Raw genomic sequence first — 20929 nt, 5'->3', positions numbered from 1 at the left:
GTCGAAATCGGAATTTCCCCTTAATAAATGAGGAACTCTTTTCTTGGATCAAGCAACCAATCCTATAAAAGTTAGGGTTACTTGAATCTTTCCGATTCTCGGAGTGGAGATCCCACTCCTAGTTTCATCTTTTTGGATTCTGGGGGTGGAGATCCCACTTCGAGTTTCCTTTCCAACTGAAGATAGAATATAAAATTCTTCCTCTTCGGTGCTGGGAGATAGAATATAAAATTCTTCCTCTTCCATTTTCCAGTTCGTCTTTACACAATTCTTAACTTTAAATCCGTACATCCTATGCACGGGAAACTTTATCTCGACTCCTAAATAGAGATAAGCCTACGTCTAATACACGTTGCCGGTTTAGTCTTTCACCGATTGAAAAAGACACCAGAATCCAGTCTGGGGTATTTGATCCCGAAGCCTAAGTAGGGATAAGTCAACGCTTAACCCGTGTTACTGGGTGGTTCATTCCCGTAAAAACGATCGAGTCTACGTATTCAACATCGTAGCAATAAAAATCCATGCCTTTTATGCATGGGGAATTTTATCCCGAATCCTAAGTAGGAATAAGCCTACGCCTAAAACGCGTTGCTGGTTAGTCCTTGACCGTAAAAAGGACAAAATATCACATATTCAACATTGTGGCAAGTTCTTATTAATAACACCATAATCCGTGCCTCACACGCATGGAGAATTTTATCCCAAAGCCTAAGCAGGGATAAGCCAACGCCTAACACACGTTACCGGTTTAGTCTTTTACCGTTTGAAGAAGACACCAGAATCCGAGTCTGGGGACTTTTATCCTGAATCCTAAGTAAGGATAAGTCAGCGCCTAACACGCGTTGCCGGGTAGCCTATTCCCGTAACAATGGCGAAGTCTACGTATTCGAAGTCGTAGCATCAAGTCTAAGGGAGTTCATTCCTTTAGCACAACGTCACATTCGGAACGGATGTAAACAATCCGCTTGCTAGCCCGACTCGAACAGTAGTCGGTAAAGACACATCAAATCCGTTGAGGGCTGAGGATTTGCCAAAAATCCTAAGCCTACGTCTAACACACGTTGCCGGTTAGTCTTTTCACAGGAGAAAGACGAAGTCTACGTATTCAATATCGTAGCACTAAAAGAGTTAACTCTTTTAGCATAACGTCACATGCGGAACGGACTTAAAACAATCCGCATGCTAGCCCGACTCAAACGGTAGTCGGTAAAGGCTTATCAAACCCGTTGATGGCTGAGGGTTGATGCATCAGCTCCGTTAGTTGGTCTCGTGACTCGATTATCCAACAACATTAAGATAAGATCCACAAATCAGCTTTAACAGTTGGTCCTACAGCCCCGACACTTGGGACCACCGTACTCCAATACCTTAAGAGCTTAAACTGTGTATACTCTAGTAAACGTACGAGTATAAACTGTGTCAACGTCGGGCGGTCTGAAACCCAAAGTCAACACTGAGCAATTAGTAACCCTAGGGTCAACACCGGTCAATGCGTAATCCTAGGTCAACGCCAGTCGGCACGTTACGAGCAAAAAGTCAACGTACGACGTTCGAAACCCTAGGGTCAATGCCGATCAACGCGTAACCCTAGGTCAACGCCAGTCAGCACGTTGTGAGCAAAAGAGTCAATGTACGACGTTCGAAACCCTAGGGTCAACGCCGGTCAACGCATAACCCTAGGTCAACGCCAGTCAACGCGTTGCGATCAAAGAGTCGATGCGACGGAGATAGTCAGTTCAAAGTCAACTCAATAACACGAGCCAACACTCAACTCATCAGTTGTAGATTTGAGACTTCGAAGACGGCCAGACGATAAACGTAGCGCCGGAAGGATTTCAGCTATTCATCAAAGCATCGAGTAGACTGAAAATCGAAGGAGTTAAGAATCGAAGCTAACTACAGGTCCTTTACGCCGACTGAAGGCTGGACCAATCACATCCAAAGTATTCCAGCCTCTTCTACAAAAGAAACGAGTCTGGAATGCTTTGGAGGGGGTATCTGTAGGCATCAAAAACTACCTATAGGTCTCCACGAACAGCTCAGTGTTAAGGAACGATGATAAACGTCACTATCCGGTTCACAGGAGTTCGATTGATGTCGGTGAACGATTGAAGTGAATCGACGAACTACGTGAACTAACAAAATTTCGGAATAACGGAGGTACGGGCTAATCGGGAGCCCCGCGATGTTTACAAAAGGAACAATGCCCTTCGTGTCTCATTCATTCTATAGATGATCCGACCATCGGAATTGATAGAACTCCTTGTCGGCTTTCCAACGTACTTCGAATCACTCAAATCCGAGTTCGGACGAAGAAATTACGGCGGAAACCGTCAAAAAACACCAAAAGGAGTGTCTCGGACCAACGAGAGGGGTGTCTCGGCCAGGGCCGAGACCCCCTGGGGTGTCTCCAACGTAGAATTGGGCCTTTGTGTGGTTTTAACCGCCCGGAACCCCTCAAGCCTATAAATACAAGCCTCAGACCCTCATTTTTTTAGATCTGGAATTCTCGTGTCTCGGCGAAGCCCTGCCGGATTAAAGACTTAAAGTGCACAGATTTTAGAGAGGAGGAGGAGTAGAGATCTGATCAAGTTCGTCGGCATAAAGAAGAGGAGCTCGTCAGATCTGCAATTTCCCGGATTAGTTCATTATGATTATCCCGTTTTGGTAATCTTAAGAAGAGTGATTATCTCGCTTCGCCGAGATAAGAGCTACGGTTTCTCGATCCCTTCGCGGATAAACGAAGCTCTGCCCAATTTTTCAGCAATCAGATCTGATCGACGGTGGTCCACGGATAAACCCCGGCATAGGCAAAGATCCCACGCAAGCAGAAGACCGATAAACAATCTCTGCGTTTATTTAATAAAGTTGTAAACTTTTTATTTTCATTGTGTAAGGAGATCTTATAAAAAAGATCAACTTTTTATTTCATTCGAGTTTATTGTAACGATTAAAGTTGTAATAGATTCGATAACAATGAAAACATCAACTTTCACCGCAAACACGGGGTACCTAAGGGGTAACGCCCCTCTAAGCTTTGAGGTATTATTAATCTCATTAACAATTTTTTCCCTAAAATCCTATTCTATATCTTTGAATAACGATTCTATTGATCATATCAGTGATTGTTTAATCACATTAAACAATCATTTAATAAATATAGAATATCATTTAAGATAATCCGTTAATCAAATCAATCATATTAATATGTTAATCACATTAACATTAACCGAATTATCATAAAACATGTTATCACATTAATCATATTAAGCAGAATGATATTAATCATATTTATCATATTAACAAAATTAATTTCGAGACATGTTCATCATGTTAACATCAATCAACTTCGTATCCCCTTTTACATAACATTAATAATATTATTCAACTGACTTCATTCATATCTCATATAAACATATTGCTTTTAACAATTAAATAGAAATCAATTTCATGTATCATCATACATTTCAAACGTCATTCATGCCAATAGGTTTATATATATCATATATATACAAAACACAAAATATTTTGAATCAATTGAATCCGCAAGTGGCTCTGATACCACTATTGGGTTTTATACATATAATTCAAAATTAATCATGCAGCTGAAATTAAAATAAAACCCAAACAAGATCCATACGATCCAATTGATTCAAAAGGAATTTCAGATTACGAACCTGTTTGTGTGCAGATTACCGAATTAACACCTTAATTCGATCGGACTCTAGGTGCTGCTCAAGGAACGAACGCCCTCTATTGAAGGACCCTAGAGGGGGGGTGATTAGGGTCAAGAGGCTCTAATATGCAATTAAAAAACAGTACAAACAAACCACAGTAACAGAAGTGCAATAATAAAGAAAGAGATAAAGTTAGGAATCGTTATCCTTGACGCGCGATGTGTTAACGAGGTTCGGCCCGCTGACCTACGTCCCCGCTCCCCACTCTCGAGGAGAAATCCACTAACACATCCGGTTTGGAAGCCGGAACTTCGTCTACACAATGATCCCACAAGATCTCTCTCTCACTACACAGTTGATCTCACAGATCACACTCCTTCACAGTCGATCTACACAAGATCTCACTCACAGCAGCAGAAGATAAATGCAAGACACTCTCTTTACACAAGCCCCTATAGCAAAGAGAAGAGTACTGAAGCTGGGAAGTGAAACACACACAAGAACTCAGAAGAACAAGTTTGATTTGAAAATTTTCTCAGGAAGAAACAGAGCTCTCTGGTTCTCTTTCAAACGTTAGGCTTAGAGAAGAAGAAGCAGGCTTGGGGGTTTTTATAAAAGAGTTTAAATCAATAAAAACAAAAACCCAATCTTCCTATTTAGGAAGATAATCTACTTTGCAGGTTGTGACCTCAGACTGTGCCAATCACTAATAAGTGAAAGCACAGGAGTCGAGGCGAAAAACGACCGTTTTTAAAAAACCGCGGCTGACCAAATCGGTTGACCGAAGAAATAATCGGTCGACCGAAAATACCGTCGGTCGACCGACCGAAAAATTCGGGACGCGCGATGTGTTAACGAGGTTCGGCCCGCTGACCTACGTCCCCGCTCCCCACTCTCGAGGAGAAATCCACTAACACATCCGGTTTGGAAGCCGGAACTTCGTCTACACAGCGATCCCACAAGATCTCTCTCTCACTACACAGTTTGATCTCACAGATCACACTCCCTCACAGTAGATCTCCACAGATCTCAACCACACAGCAGCAGAAGAAAAAGCAAGCAAGAACCTCTCTTTACACAAGCCCCTATAGCAAAGAGAAGAGTACTGAAGCTGGGAAGTGAAACACACTTGAAACAGAGAGGAAAAACAGAGTTTTGAAAATTTTCTCAGGAAACAGAAAAAGCTCTCTGGTTTTCAAACGTTAGGGCTTAGAGGAAGAAGAAGAGGTCTGGGGATTTTATAGGAGAGTTTAAATCATTTTAAAACAAAAACAAATCTACCCAAATGAGATAATAATCTCTTCTTCAGACCCTCATCACAGACTGTGCCAATCACTAACAAGTGAAAGCACAGGGTTCGAGGCAAACGACCGTTTTAAAAAAGTCGCGGCTGAACAGAGGCAAAAATCGGTTGACCGAAGAAAATATTGGTCGACCGAAAAATACCTTCGGTCGACCGACCGAAAAAATCGGTCGACCGCCAGCAGCTAAGGAGTTTTGACAAAACATCCAGAGACTCATCGGTCGACCGGCACGGTCGACCGATTAAGGGTTGAGAAATTCGGTCGACCGTATCGGTCGACCGACGACAATCTGGAAAGATACTAAGGGATGACCATAGGATCGGTCGACCGGGCCGGTCGACCGATTTCTGATATTTTCCAGAAAACAGGTTTTTGACCAACTTGAAATATTTGCAAGATATTCATTTGACCTCTGAAAATTCTGAAACTTTGTAAAATATTTTTAATACTAAAAACAAACCGTTTGGAAAAAGAATTTTGCAGATAGGTACTCATACTTGTGAAAAATAGTGTTTTGTGAAAAAACGCTTAAAAGACACAAGTCTAAAAACGTGTGTGTGATTCCCAATAGCTTCAAGTAAACTCAGTAACTCTTTGCCTACATTCTAGCACTAGAGAGAAGAACAAAAGAAGGCTAATATCCTCATATTGAAAGCAATACTTGAGCTTTGATATAGCTTGAATCGGATGAAGCTTTTATATGCCTTTGTTGTTCTTGAAATAACGTTGCTTCATCTTTTTGGCCTCCTCCTCCTTTAGATGTCTTCGTTTTAGCGTATATTCCATCCATCCTCCGTTAATGGCACTAACGAGCTTGACAAATGATTTTACTACATTTACACTCAATAAGCCATTAGTACCGATAATGGTGGTTGTAAGAACATCATCAAAACATGAGGGCTAACATCTATTAGTATCCACACACGAACGATCACGAACGGATGTAGGGGTGCTAGCTCTTTTCTGCGTCGGCTAGGGTTTTTCTTTTTATGAGAGATCATCAAATCAGGGCATCACAAAAGTCTATTTATAACCACATTAACCCTAACGTATAGAGAGATATTTTGGGGATATACCCACGTTAACCCTAATGTGTAGAGAGATATTTTGGGGATATCTTGTTCAAAATAACAGAAATTTGTTTCTTATTCAGATAATAAGAAATAATATTTTATCTCTAAAATATCTCAAAAATAACAGATTTTTATTTCTAATTTTACATTTAAAATTTGAAATTGCCGAAAAAAATCCTAGCCCGTTCATCACGTTCTTTGTGTGCGACCCAATAGGTTCATATTATGTTGAAAGTGGGCCCAATCCTATTATAAACCCACAAGTCATAAGTGGCCTCTAGCAAGACATTATGACTACCCAAATAATATAAATATCGATAGTTCGATTTTAACCTAACCAATAGTACATGTTATAATCCTTTTGTCACACGATATCTTGTTTGAACATAAGTCATGGTACATGTCAAACTTATATTATTCAAACATATAATTTCTCGATCACTAAGTAGACTGATAAATTCAAATGACATTGATTACACTATCAATTTATTTGAGCATGACCATGCATTTCTCAGTCCTACTTATCGAGGGGCCCAATAGATATCTCTCTCATAAGAGGGACAAATTCCATCTTTATTATTCACTATCCTCTGCATAATTATCATCATGTCCAATCATAACCTTTATGATTATCTGATTAAAGATAACGTTTGATTATGTTAAACACGATGTTCCTCGTGTAGGAATATGTGATAATCTCAGGTCTAAGGATTCGATAACATAACTATTATGAGATCACTTATGATACTAACTCATGTAGTAATCTCATAGTGGGTCTATCCAGTACCTTTGTTCTCTAACAAGTACCTACAGGTTTGATTTATATCACCATATATAATCATCTCATGTTTATCAATCAAAACACATACTAGTCTTAGTTTATCTTTATGCCATTTAGTGATAAATAACTAGGGATAATATGAATAACATAGTTATTCATAAACATTACAATAATGTAACATGCCAATAATACTAATGTGGAGAAAACCATTCTTTAAATAAAAATATAATCATTACATCAAGGTCCAAATATTTGGCCTAGGGCATAACCACTAACATATTTTGTCGTAATAATTGTTATTAAGTTAATATAGCTTGTCTTAAATTTAGGCTAAATAATAGAAAATCCCCCTTAACTTTGGACGATCATTAGAAACCCCCCCGCCCCACCCCACTTTGCAAAAATAATAAGAAACCCCCCCTTAATTATCAGGATTATCACAAAACCCCCCTTCAACTTTAAGATTTATCGGAAAACTCCCCTTAACTTTGAGATTTTATCAGAAAATCCCTTTAGATTAGGGGGGTTTTCTGGATAAAATGCCAAAGTTAAGAGGGGTTTTCTGATGACCTCTAAACTTAAGTAGGGTTTTCTGATATTTTGAAGGTTAAGGGAGGTTTTCTGGTGATCGTCCAAAGATGAGCGCGGTTTTCTGATATTAAGTCTTAAATTTAAGAATTTTTAAAAAATTTAATAATTTAACAATAAGAAAACATGCCACCCACCATTATGTGTTATGTTATATGCAGTTTAAGCTGAACATTTACATTTCAACCTTTGTTTTTACTTGCTTCAGGATAGTGAAAAAAGTATGATGGGTTTATATATATGAATTTTGCTTATTTTTGTATAATTTATTAAAAACTTAAGACTTGGGAGTGTTATTATTTTTATTATGTTTTGTTTAAAACTTGGAAGTACTTGGGCTTTCGAATTGGCTACTAAACATTTACAAGTTTTTTTGGTGGAACAATTGTGGTGGTCATATTTGATAAATCGTATCTTACGTTTGTAAATTGTGGATGTCTAGTTGTAAGCCCGAAGCTGTATCCAATATTATGGTCCGCAATCATGAAAATGCACGCACTGTCGGTGTAGATTCTTGTTTCTCCTGGATAGCTTTTCGTAGCTTTGTTTTGCGTTGAAACTAGGAGAGCATGCAACCTCATTATCTTCTCAAAGGAGGAAAGTGTAGAGAGCACAGGTTCTAATATTTAACTATGGTGCCCCTTTAATTTTAATAAAAAATGCGACGATGCTCGTGTCGGAGGTTCCTATACCCCTTTCTCAAGCATCTTTTTCGCGATTTTTCTAAATGTTACACCACAAACAAATACCTCTTCACATAGCACTGAAGCTCCATCTCCGTTTCTTTTTCTTACAATCCTTCTCAGATAAGATGGTACCTTCTCTAGCTCATTTGGAAGAAAATAGGAATACACTTGTGTCGTATAAAGCTTTGTTTGTGGGTGCTGTCTGAATGCAAAACGTTGTTTTCCATCTCCTTAGTCATAGCATAAGAACTGAAGTGCATCTTGATTCTCATAAAGTGACTAATAGTGTTAGGTAATTATTGATGCCAGAAACGCATGAGTATTTGGACTTCTGTATCTTATGATCAGAGAAAACCCAAGTTATAGAGTTTAATGTGGAGAAAATCAGAAAAAATCAGTTTTTCTCGTTTTTCAGTCCATGAGTCGACTCATCAGGTTGAGTCGACTCATGCCTGTCATACATGCACATGAGTCGACTCATCAGGTTGAGTCGACTCATGCCTGTCATGAGTCGACTCACGAAACTCAGTCGTTTTGTATGAAGTTTCTGACGAGTCGACTCACCTCAGTTATGAGTCGACTCACTTGGCATGAGTCGACTCATGCTTGTCATGAGTCGACTCATCGACGGTTTCCTGGTTCGTTTGGGTTTCTGTTTGGATATAAATAGGGACACGATTTTCTAGGGTTCAAAATAGAAGAGATATAAGAGATTTGAGCATTATGAGAGGAAGATATTGTGAGCAAGTTGAGAGCTTTGGTTGAGGGTTAGTTGGAGTGATTTTGTGTGATTGTAACCCTTTTGTACTCTCCTTGATTTAGTGGAATCTCCCCATCCTCTCCCCGTGGACGTAGACAAATTACCGAACCACGTATATCTCTGTGTTTGGTTTGGATTTGTCATATTTGGATTGGATTGTGCTTGTGTGTCGTTCTCTTCTTCTCAGTGATCTCAAACTCGTTCGGTGTACGCGTGCACGCTTCCGCATAGGTGCGCGACATTGGTGATCAGGTTCACAACAAGTGGTATCAGGGCCAGGTTTCAGATCTAGGGTTTTGGATTAGGTGGAGGAAGATTCAGTTGGAAGCTTGGTTCTTGGAGTTCTAGGCTTCGATGGAGTTAGGGTTTGAAGTTGCCGTTAAAGATCTCGCTTTCCTCGTGTGGTTAGGAGTTCTATTTGGAATCCAATCTAGGGTTCGGTTGGATAACTTCTAAATTCTATAAAGTTTGAATCTTTCTTTGCAATTTGGAGTTTGTGATTATGGGTGAAGAAGTTGGTGAAAGCAGTAAGATGGTGGGTACAGTTCAAGTTGGTTTTCAGAACACTAAGATTAGTGTGGTGAAAGATAACGGCAAAATCAATTTTGATTTGTGGATGAGTGACGTACAGGATGAGCTCAATGCTCAAAATTTAGAGGAGACCATCATGGTCAATGAGAGGCCACCTAAATATGAAGAGGCGATATGAGAAAAGATGAATAGGAATGCTTGTGGGGTGATCAGGTCTTGTTTAAAACAGGAGCTAAAATATGATGTGGTTAGGGTGACGTCTGCAATGAAGATGTGAAAAATTTTCAACAATAAGTACCTTACGAAGAGTGTTGAGAATCGTTTGCACTTACTGCAAAGATTATTCAGATTTCATATGTCCAGAGGCACCTCGCTTGTGGCTCATGTGAACAACTACACTAAGTTGTTGTCGGACTTAGCGAACGTGGATGAGAAGATCACGGATGAGTACAAGGCTATTATTCTTTTGGGCCCCTTACCGGATGAGGAGTATGATACCTTCGTGCTTACTTTATTGATGGGAGATCTTCTATCACTTATAGTGAAGTGACTAATGCTTTAACGAACTATGATTTGAGGAGGAATGATAAGGAGACTTCCTACACTAGTACTTCAGGAGAGCCCTTATCGACAAGAAGTAAAAGCCCATATCCGAAAGGTGGAAATAGAGGAAGGTCAAAGTCAAGAGGTCATCACCAGCTAGAAAAGAACCAATATGCATTCTACAAGGAATAAGGGCATTGGAAAAGAGATTGTCCAAAGGTCAAAAAGAAGGAGAATAGCAAGAAAAATGGTCGAATGCCAATGGAGTGAATGTTGCAAAAAGCGATGATTCTGATGATTCGAGCTTTTTTCTTTTGATTACTCCGGAGGTGAACCATTTGGATGCATCGGATTGGATGCTTGATTCTGATGCTACTTATCATGTGACTCCTAGGTGAGATTGGTTTGCATCATTTGAGAGACTTGATGGGGGGTGTTGTTATCATGGGAAATGATCAATCCTGTGGCATTTGTGATATAGGTACCATGCGGATTCGGATGCAAGATGGGGTAGTCCGCAAATTGAAGGAGGTGAGATTCATTCCTGAAGAAGAATCTTATTTCTGTTGGAGCTTTGGAGGCGAAGGGATTTAATGTGACATTTGAGGACGCTGTAGCAAAGGTTACTAAGAGATCTTTAGTGGTGATGACGGGAGTCCACAGTCGAAACTTATATAATCTGAAGGGGAGACTGAGGTTGTCCATGTTGCTTCAACTATTTCAGGGGCGGACATGAGCAGACTTTGGCACTACAGGTTAGGGCATACAGGAGAGAAATCACTACAGGCTTTGTGCAAGCAGGGGCTATTAAAAGGAGCTAAGAGTGGAAAAGTAGATTTCTGTGAGCACTGTATTCTTGGCAAGAAAACGAAGGTGAAGTTCAAGACTGCTATTCATAGGACGAGGGGCATCCTGGACTACGTGCACACAGATGTTAGGGTCCCACCAAGATGGCATCACTTGGTGGTCGACATTAGTTCGTCGCGTTTGTTAATGACTATTCTAGACGTTGTTGGGTGTACACCATCAAGCATATGTATGAAGTCCTAGATTTGTTTGTGGAGTGGAAGAAGATATTAGAACTGCAGACTGTGAGAATGATCAAGACGTTGCGATCCGATAACGGCGGCGAGTACACTTCAGACCCCTTTCAGCAGCTATGTCGAGATGAGGGCATAGAAAGATACTTCACAGTTAGTCATACACCACAGCAAAATGGGGTGGCAGAGAGGCTGAATCGGTCTTTGCTGGAGAACGTCCGATGCTTATTGGCGCAGAGTGGTTTGGAGAAGATCTTTTGGGCTGAGGCACTTACATATGCGAGCCACCTTATTAATAGACCACCTTCATCTGCGATTGAGGAGAGGACCCCTATGGAGATGTGGTCGGGAGAGACAATATATGATTATGACCAACTCAAGGTATTTGGTTGCCCTGCATATTATCATGTTAGAACAAATAAATTGGAACCTCGAGCTAGGAAGACCATATTTGTAGGATTCAAGTGTGGTGTCAAGAGATACAAGCTATAGGATCTAGTTAATAAGAAGATTGTGCTGAGTAGGGACGTCACATTCGATGATGCTTCTATCTTGAAGCGCCAGCTCTCATCAGGTGGAGAGCGACCCGACAGAGAAGATATCATAGGTGGTGAAGATCGATGCAGCTCCACAGTATCCAGATGGTACAATATCCATTAGAGTGCCGACTGAGGTGACGCCAGGCGAGCACGACGATAACACAAAGGTTACGTGTACTGATGTGCAAGATCAGGGACCGACGGTTCAGGCTCAGAATTCTATTACGGTTCGGAGAAAGAGGAGAGACATACGTGTGCCAACACGGTATGCCGACACAGTTACACATGTACTTCTGGTGGAGAGTATCGATGAGATGATACTTACTACTTTTAGAGAGGTCGAGCAGAGTTCAGAGACTGATTCGTGGCAGGTAGCTATGCAGGAGTAGATGGAGTCTCTTCATAAGAATGGTACATGGAAGCTTGTTAAGCTTTCAAAGTGGCAGAAGGCGATTGGTTGCAAGTAGGTATATACGAAGAAGGAGGGTATTGAGGGCACTCCATTGAGGTTCAAAGCTAGGTTGGTTGTGAAGGGCTATGCACAGGAGGAAGGTATTGACTATAATGAGGTTTTCTCTCCGGTGGTGAAACACTCTTCTATTCGGATTTTGCTAGCTTTGGTGGCACAGTATGGATTAGAGTTAGATCAGTTGGATGTGAAGACTGTATTTTTTCATGGTGATCTTGATGAAGAAATATATATGACTCAACCATTGGGATTCCGAGCTGCAGGGAAATATAAGTTGGTTTGCAGGTTAAAGAAATCGATATACGGATTGAAGCAGTCTTCTTGACAGTAGTATAGGCGGTTTGATGGTTTTATGTTTGGTCATTCGTACACTCGGAGCCAGTTTGATCCTTGCATGTATTTTCGCAAGTTGAGAGGAGGTGTCTATATTTATTTATTGCTTTATGTCGATGACATGTTGGTTGCCTCTATTTTCAGGTCGGCTATAGATGAGTTGAAAGTTCAGCTTTCAAATGAGTTTGAGATGATGGACTTAGGTGCGGCGAAGCGCATTTTAGGGATGGAGATTGGCAGAGACAAGAAGAAGGACAGAATTTATTTGACACAGATGGTTTTTTTGAAGAAGATTTTATAGCGATTTTATGTTTGCATGGATACGAAACCAGTTAGTATACCATTATGAGATCATTTGAAGCTTTCAGCTTGTCTTTCACCAAAGTCAGTTGAAGATCGAGAGTTGATATCGAAGACTCCATATGTGAGCACTGTTGGGAGCTTGATGTACACGATGGTATGTACGAGGCCGGATTTGTCACAGGCGGTGAGTATGGTTTCGAGATACATTCACGATCCAGGAGTGAGTTATTGGGACGCCGTGAGATGGATTTTGAGGTACATTAGAGGTACGCTCAATGTTGGTTTGGTTTATGAGTGGGATACTATAGGTGGGCAGCTATGCATTGGCTATGTTGATTCGGATTATGCCGAGGATTTGGATAAGCATCGGTCTACGACGGAGTATGTGTTCACTATGACCCGTGGATCAGTGTGTTGAAGATGCACCTTACAGTCAACGGTGGTTTTGTCTACGACAGAGGCAGAGTATATGGTGATTACGGAGGCTGTGAAGGAGGCTATTTGGCTTCGGGGACTTTTGGAGAAACTTGGTATATCGTAGCGGTCCGTCACCATTCATTGTGATAGCATGAATGCTATCTATTTGGCGAAGAATCAGGTTTTTCATGCGAGGACGATGCACATTGATGTTCGTTATCATTTCGTTTGGGATGTTCTTGAAGATGGCGATGTGGAGATTGTGAAAGTCCACACGAAGGATAATCCGGCGGATATGCTCACTAAAGTGGTTCCGAGCAATAAGTTTGATTATTGTCGAAACTTGTTGCACATTCGTGATTGTTGAGGCCATTGGCGGCCATTGGGATGAACTACGGGCGGCTTGATCCATTGGGAGAGGGGGTACATAGGCAACCATGTTGGTGAAGTCGTGTTTGGAGAGATGACGCATTGGTGCTCTTTATTTGTTGTCGGCTCAGTTTTGGCAAAATTTCTCCGAGGTGGAGAATTGTTGAGAAAATCAGAAAAAATCAGTTTTTCTCGTTTTTCAGTCCGTGAGTCGACTCATACATGCACATGAGTCGACTCATCAGGTTGAGTCGACTCATGCCTGTCATGAGTCGACTCACGAAACCCAGCCGTTTTGTATGAAGTTTCTGACGAGTCGACTCACCTCAGTTATGAGTCGACTCACTTGGCATGAGTCGACTCATGCCCGTCATGAGTCGACTCATCAACGGTTTCCTGGTTCGTTTGAGTTTCTGTTTGGATATAAATAGAGACACGATTTTCTAGGGTTCAAAATAGAAAAGATATAAGAGATTTGAGCATTGTGAGAGGGAGATATTGTGAGCAAGTTGAGAGTTTTGGTTGAGGGTTAGTTGGAGTAATTTTGTGTGATTGTAACCATTTTGTACTCTCCTTGATTTAGTGGAATCTCCTCATCCTCTCCCCGTGGACGTAGGCAAATTGCCGAACTACGTATATCTCTGTGTTTGGTTTGGATTTGTTGTATTTGGATTGGATTGTGCTTGTGTGTGGTTCTCTTCTTCTCAGTGATCTCAGACTCGTTCGGTATGCGCGTGCACGCTTCCGCATAGGTGCGCGACATTGATGATCAGGTTCACAACATTTAAGTCCTTGAAACTTTGGTTCTTCGTTAATGTCAAACATGGTAGGGATGTTAATCCGTGTTGGACTTATCTTATCCCTTATGACCATTGATCTTTGGTTCTTGGAAAATGAGAATAGGATTTAGTGTTTAGGTGGGAGTAGAAATAAATGTTTGTATTTGACTTTTTAAAGGTTTTCTATTTATAAATATTAACCGAATCGTTTATGGTTATGTATCTCAAATATCCTTATATCAATAAAATACATGTATATGGATATTCCATATCCTGAATTGGAAATGTTTCTCAGAGTAACTGCAAGTGTTGGAATAAGAACCAACATGTGTAAATAATGTAGTGATTAAACTTTGTCTATATGTGGATTGACATTCTGTTGTGCTTTGATAGCCGATCTTATTTGGAATGTGAAAAGATTTGATGATATGATGTTGATGGTGTGGACAAGTACAACAACTAGAGGCTCTTGATTATTATAATATCTTTTGCATTTGCCATTACAGATGCCAGCAAAAATGGTGTTTCACATGAAGCGATTAACTGTTGCGCGCAGCGGAAATTTCGGCAGCACTTTGGCAGTACAACATGAGAGTCAGATCACAATAAGAATTCCCGTCTCACCAAAGAAACAAGAATATGAAGCAAAATATCTCAACCAAGTGAGATATCAGCTCTTCCTCTCATCAGTTCTAGGACTGACCTGTCGAGGGAACCTAAAAGCTATTACAAATCACACAAATAACGAGACAACCAATTTTACGTGGTTCGGCAAATAGCCTACGTCCACGGGACAAGGAGGGGGGAGATCTACTAATAGAGGGAGAGATTACAACTAAGGTTTACAATCACTCACAACCTAAACCCTCAAACAAACTCTCAGATCCCTCACAATATCTCTCTACAAAAGGACAAAAGCCTGCACTTTTTCTTCTTGTTGTAGCCAAAAGAGAATAGCCGAAAAACAATTCATTGCACAGCAAACTTCTGCAGCCGCAAATCTCCTCGCACTGCTCCCTGTACTTCTCCTTTGCATGTCTCCTTGTCCCTTGCTGCGATTTTCTGCCGCAGCCGCAAAAGACCAAACAAATCCTTGCACACAGTAAAACCCTAGGGTGCAAGCACCTATTTATAGGCTATGAATAGCAGCCCAAAATCCGAACTCGGTCTCACGCGGAAAGGCCCATGAACTCCACGAACTCACTCAACGAACTCACGTGTGGGAAACAGAGCATGGGTGGCCCCCACACCCACGTGATCATAATTCTCCACCTCGGCGAAGTTTTCCCAAAACTGAGCCGACACCAAAGCATCCAAATGTCCCACTTGTTATGACCAGTACGAACTCAATCCACAACAAGTCGAGAACCAGAACAAGAGTCCAAACAATCTCACCCCCATCAACAAATCCAAACCGGCTGCATCTAAAAGACTGCCTACGTATCCTCTTGCCCAAGGAATCAAACCGAACGTAGTTCACCCAAATAGCCGTCAACGGCCTCAACAATCACGAATATGCAACAAGTTTCGACAATGATCAAACTTGTTGCTCGGAACCACCTTAGTGAGCATATCCACCGGATTATCCTTTGTGTGGACTTTCACAATCTCCACATCGCCATCTTCAAGAACATCCCGAACGAAGTGATAATGAACGTCAATGTGCTTCGTCCGCGCATGAAAAACCTGATTCTTTGCCAAATAGATAGTACTCATGCTATCACAATGAATAGTGATGGACCTCTGTGATATACCAAGTTCCTCCAAAAGTCCTCGAAGCCAAATAGCCTCCTTCACAGCCTCCGTAACCGCCATATACTCTGCCTCCGTCGTAGACAAAGCCACCGTCGACTGTAAGGTGCATCTCCAACACACCGACGCACAGGTCAAAGTAAACACATGCCCCGTAGTAGACCGGCGCTTATCCAAATCACCGGCATAATCCGAATCAGCATAACCAATGCATAACTGCCCACCTGTAGTGTCCCGCTCATAAACCAAACCAACATTAAGCGTACCTCGAATATACCTCAAAATCCATCTCACGGCGTCCCAATGACCCACTCCTGGATCGTGCATGTATCTCGAAACCATGCTCACCGCCTGTGACAAATCTGGTCTCGTACATACCATCGCGTACATCAAGCTCCCAACCGCGCTCGCATATGGAGTCTTCGACATCAAATCTCGATCTTCAACTGACTTTAGTGAAAGACCAGCTAAGAGCTTCAAATGGGCTCCCAAAAGTACACCAACTGGCTTCGTATCTATGCTAACATGGAATCACTATAGAACCTTCTTCAAATAAGCCACCTGTGTTAAATAAATTCTGCCCTTCTTCTTGTCTCTTCTGTCTCTGTCGATCTCCATCCCTAAAATGTGCTTCGCCTCGCCCAAGTCCTTCATCTCAAACTCATTTGAAAGCTGAACTTTCAACTCATCTATAGCCGACCTGGAAATAGAGGCAACCAACATGTCATCGACATAAAGTAACAAATAGATGTACGCACCTCCTTTCAACTTGCTAAAATATACTCAAGGATCAAACTGACTCTGAGTGTATGAATGATCAATCATAAAACCATCGAAACGCCTATACCATTGTCGAGGAGACTGTTTCAAACCGTATAGCGATTTCTTTAATCTGCAAACTAATTTTTCCTTCCCTGCAGCTCGGAATCCTAATGGCTGAGTCATATATATTTCTTCATCAAGATCACCATGAAGAAATATCGTCTTCACATCCAACTGATCTAACTCCAAACCATACTGTGCCACCAAAGCTAGCAAAATCCGAATCGAAGAGTGCTTCACCACTGAAGAGAAAACCTTATTATAGTCAATACCTTCCTCCTGTGCATAGCCCTTAGCAACTAACCTAGCTTTGAACCTCAATGGAGTGCCCTCAATGTCCTCCTTTTTCGTGTATACCCACTTACAACCAATTGCCTTCCGCCCATTTGGAAGCTCAACAAGCTCCCATGTATCGTTCTTATGAAGAGATTCCATCTCCTCCTGCATAGCCACCTACCACGAATCAGCCTCCGAACTCTGCTTGGCCTCTCTGAATGTAGTAGGCACCAACTCATCGATACTCTCCACTGGAAGTGCATACGCAAATGTATCGGCATACCATGCTGGCATCTGTATATTTCTCCTTTGTCTCCGAACCGTAATAGAATCATGAACCTGAGCCGTCGGTCCCTGATCCTGCATAACTGTACTGTAGGCTGTCTAAAAATCACAATGAATAGCTGACCCCTATCAAACTCCGACAAGGGAAGTCACAATCAGACGACTTTCTAATCACTGCATCCGCAACTCCACAATCGCCACAAACACGACCTCATTTTTGAGATGATTGATCTTGATGGCTGCGACAACAGCACGACTAATATTATATTAGCAATTATTGGAGATGCTGATGAGCAGTGTAATGATTTTAGAAATGAAAGGTTGGACTTAGTTGGTGAGTTGCTTGGTAGAGAGCTGTGGGCAAATATCCATCTAAAGACACTATGGATGTTGATTCCCGCCAAGTTCCTACAACGAAAGCTACAATCAAATAGCTTTCGCGCCGACAATCAAAAGTTGGTGAGTTGCTTGGTAGAGAGTTGTGGGCAAATATTCATTTTCAAAACACTATGGATGTTGATTCCCGTCAAGCTCTCACAATGAAAGCTACAATCAAATAGCTTTCGGGTCGACAATCGAAAGCGGCAAATAGAGGACTTTTCACATAGATCGAGAAGAGTTACAATTCAACGACACTTCCGACAACTGATGAAAACTCTATTCAGCAGTCTTCACAATATACGGTGAAAGTTACAATCTGACGACTTTCATACCCTACAACAGCTAAAGCCAGGATTACTGAACAACGGTCCTCGCAACGCTTCACAGAAGAAGTTACAAGTCAAAAAGCTCCTTCTGAAACGCGGATGTCATCCCCGCGTTACAACTAACCGACCCCCGCATTTCCAAGCAGGCAACAAGCCAAAATGCGAGCGACCCTCGCGTTCAATGATGTTCAGCTAACACCCAACCTCGCGTCTCAATTCTAAGAGGCGAAGTTGGGTGCTAAACGCCAGATTGGGCGTTTGACTCGTTCAAACATGAGTCGAACGGTTTCAGAACCGTTTATCCCACGTTCTGAGGGATTTTCGCCCACGTAAGAGCGAATATAGGGGTCAGTTACAACCTCCTATCCCCCTATAAAAGCTCAACAAACCCAACAGAGCAAAGGGTTGGATTTTTGGCATCTGAACCACACAGGTTGGATTCTAAAGATCTAAACCGTACAGGTTGGAGATTTGTCAGTTCTAAAACAGATAAGGGCTGGCGGCTGGCTCTTTGAAAAACAGAAGAGTTAGCAAAGATCGGATTTGGAAGATCTCAACCACTCAGGTTTGGCGATTCAACAGCAGCGAGATAGGATTTTTGAATCAAGTCCAGAAGATCAAAACCGAAAGGATTCTTCAACAACAGAATATTTGCTTGGTCATTAACCGAATTTTCGGTTCTAACAACTCTATTCACAGAGTTCTAACTCGTTCAGAGTTCTTTAAACTCATTCAGAGTTAAACATCAAACTTTCCACAGAAGTTCATCGTTCCCACGAGATAAGAGACGGTCGGATCGTCAACGGAGAGCAAATTCGACGCGAGCAATCGAAGGAGGCATTCCATCGCTACCGAGAAGAACCCAGTTTTAAACAAAGGAGAGAATCAAATTCGTTCTCTTCTCTTTTATAATCAAGTTGTAATCGGAATCAAAGAAATACAAGTCAATTTTCTTTATTCTTTTCATTGCAATTTTTCTAACATACAAAAGATGGCGACTCCGCTGGGGGACTAGCTTTTCCGACGAAGAAGTGGTGGCGCAGTCCGATGTCCACCTCATGGGAACGACAGTAGAAACTCTCGTCGTAGAGTTTGATCAAGCTAAGTACAAGGAAGCCTTATCCTTAGGGTCGCTTAGCCCCAAGGCTAAGCACGATGTCCGCGAGACCTCCAAGAAGGTCAATTCTGTTGTCGAAGTGCCGAAGAAAGCCCTCTCCTTCGGCCAAGAACTCAAACTGGCTCTGCTGGCGGAAGATCCCACATCCGCGTCAGCAAGACGTTCTTCAGGCCACAAACGGCCTCTGAAGGAAACGAGTTCCATAAGCGTCAACGACGCTGCTGTTAAGGCTTTGAAACAAGCCAAGAAGAACGCCGCTCGCCGACGGAGAAGATCCATACGACGAGCACATCTACGTGAAAGCCGACTGTTGGCCCAACGTGAAGATCGCGTTTCTGAAAATCTAACCGAGCCTAACGTTCCCAAAGGTGAACGCTCACTTCGCGGCAACGAGCCCAACTATGAGCCTCGGCTTATACAGCTCAAACGCGACCCTGAATGGCGCGTTGTTTCTTCAAAACGCAGCCCTCAGAGGGGAGCTGCCAAAACCAAACGCGACCCCCAGGGGCGCGTTCCAATAGAACATGACTCTCAGGAGTTTGTTTCACCAATTAAACGCGACCTTTAGGGGAGCGTTCAACATAAACGCGACCCTCAGGGGAGCGTTCAACCTAAACGCGACCCTCAGGGGTGCGTTCAACCTAAACGCGACCCTCAGGGGAGCATTCAACCTAAACGCGACCCTCAGGGGCGCGTTCAACATAAACGCGACCCTCAGGGGCGCGTTCAACCTAAACATGACCCTCAGGGGTCAGTTTCATCATTTAAACGTAGGCCTCGGCCTAACGTCTCCAAAGCTAAACGCGACCCTCGCGTTATCCTTCAAGAACGCGATCTTCAAGAGGTCCGCCAGGTTCAGAAGAGTCAGCGTGGCTTCAAAATCCATGTTCAACGAGAACCAATTTCACCTACCCAAGGGCAGGGGGTTCCATCTCCACCTCCAAGCCCGGGGAAAGTTTCCTCCCAAGTTTCCGACCTGCGGGAATTGTTGTCGAGAGGAAAACCAACAATACAAACATCTCACTCATGTCAATGTGAGAGGCTGATTTTAGCAGTCCTGTCAGAATGCCCTTGTTGTGCATCCACACCACGACAGTCCGTATTCGACAGGTTGACGAACGTCGTTAGGCCTGCCAAACAACAACGCCGCTACAGAAAGAAGACAGCTGAAGCGGAATACCCTCAGGTCACTATCAATATGATCGGCCGAGGGAAAGCTTCGCATACTGACTCCGATGAGTCGCAAGAGAGTCATCCCCCGACTGTCCGAGAAATTTGTGACCAGTTCGAAAGAGTATATAGAATACTCGGACTCAGACAGGAGCTATTCGTCCGGTTAACTATCAAAAGTTAGCCAAGGGCATTGTAACAAGTGATGAACATTCGGCAATAGCCGAATCTCAATCTTCAAGCTCTGTCGGAGCACGGGAGGTCTCCGCTTACACGACAGGGAACCATGAAGACATAGCCAAAAGAGTGGACGAACATCATGTCATGCTCCAGGATATGTTGGCCCAGCTCCTTGCCGAAAAAGGCCAAAAACCTGAATCTTCCCGGAGGACTACTTCAAAGGGAAAACAAAAAGCGACCGAACATTCGGATCGTGAGACTCACCACCTAGGATCCTCTTCCGAAGGTGAGAGAGAGATGGAGAAAGAACTGCACCCTCAATCTACCAAGGTGGATGAACTGGAAGCTCGCCTCAACGCAATCGCCAACCGAAGCGAGCTCCGCAAAGAGGGAGTAGTGCGGCCTTACCCTGTTGAGTGGGATACAGC

General features: G+C 42.4%; 1 protein-coding gene across 1 annotated transcript in view; it reads left to right on the top strand.

Annotated features, from left to right (window-relative positions):
• The window catches only part of LOC109836181 (mitochondrial import inner membrane translocase subunit PAM16 like 2-like), a 60326-nt gene that overhangs the window by 13569 nt on the left and 25828 nt on the right, over positions 1 to 20929 (top strand). Inside the window, exon 3 of the mRNA XM_020404059.1 lies at positions 14699 to 14753. Coding sequence (XP_020259648.1) covers positions 14699 to 14753 — 55 coding nt within the window. The remainder of the gene's footprint in view (positions 1 to 14698; positions 14754 to 20929) is intronic.

Source organism: Asparagus officinalis, chromosome 4, assembly GCF_001876935.1.
Source record: "Asparagus officinalis chromosome 4, Aspof.V1, whole genome shotgun sequence".
Lineage (NCBI taxonomy): Eukaryota > Viridiplantae > Streptophyta > Magnoliopsida > Asparagales > Asparagaceae > Asparagus > Asparagus officinalis.
The sequence above is the reverse complement of the archived record's forward strand: the minus strand, read 5'-3'. Positions and strand labels throughout refer to the sequence as shown.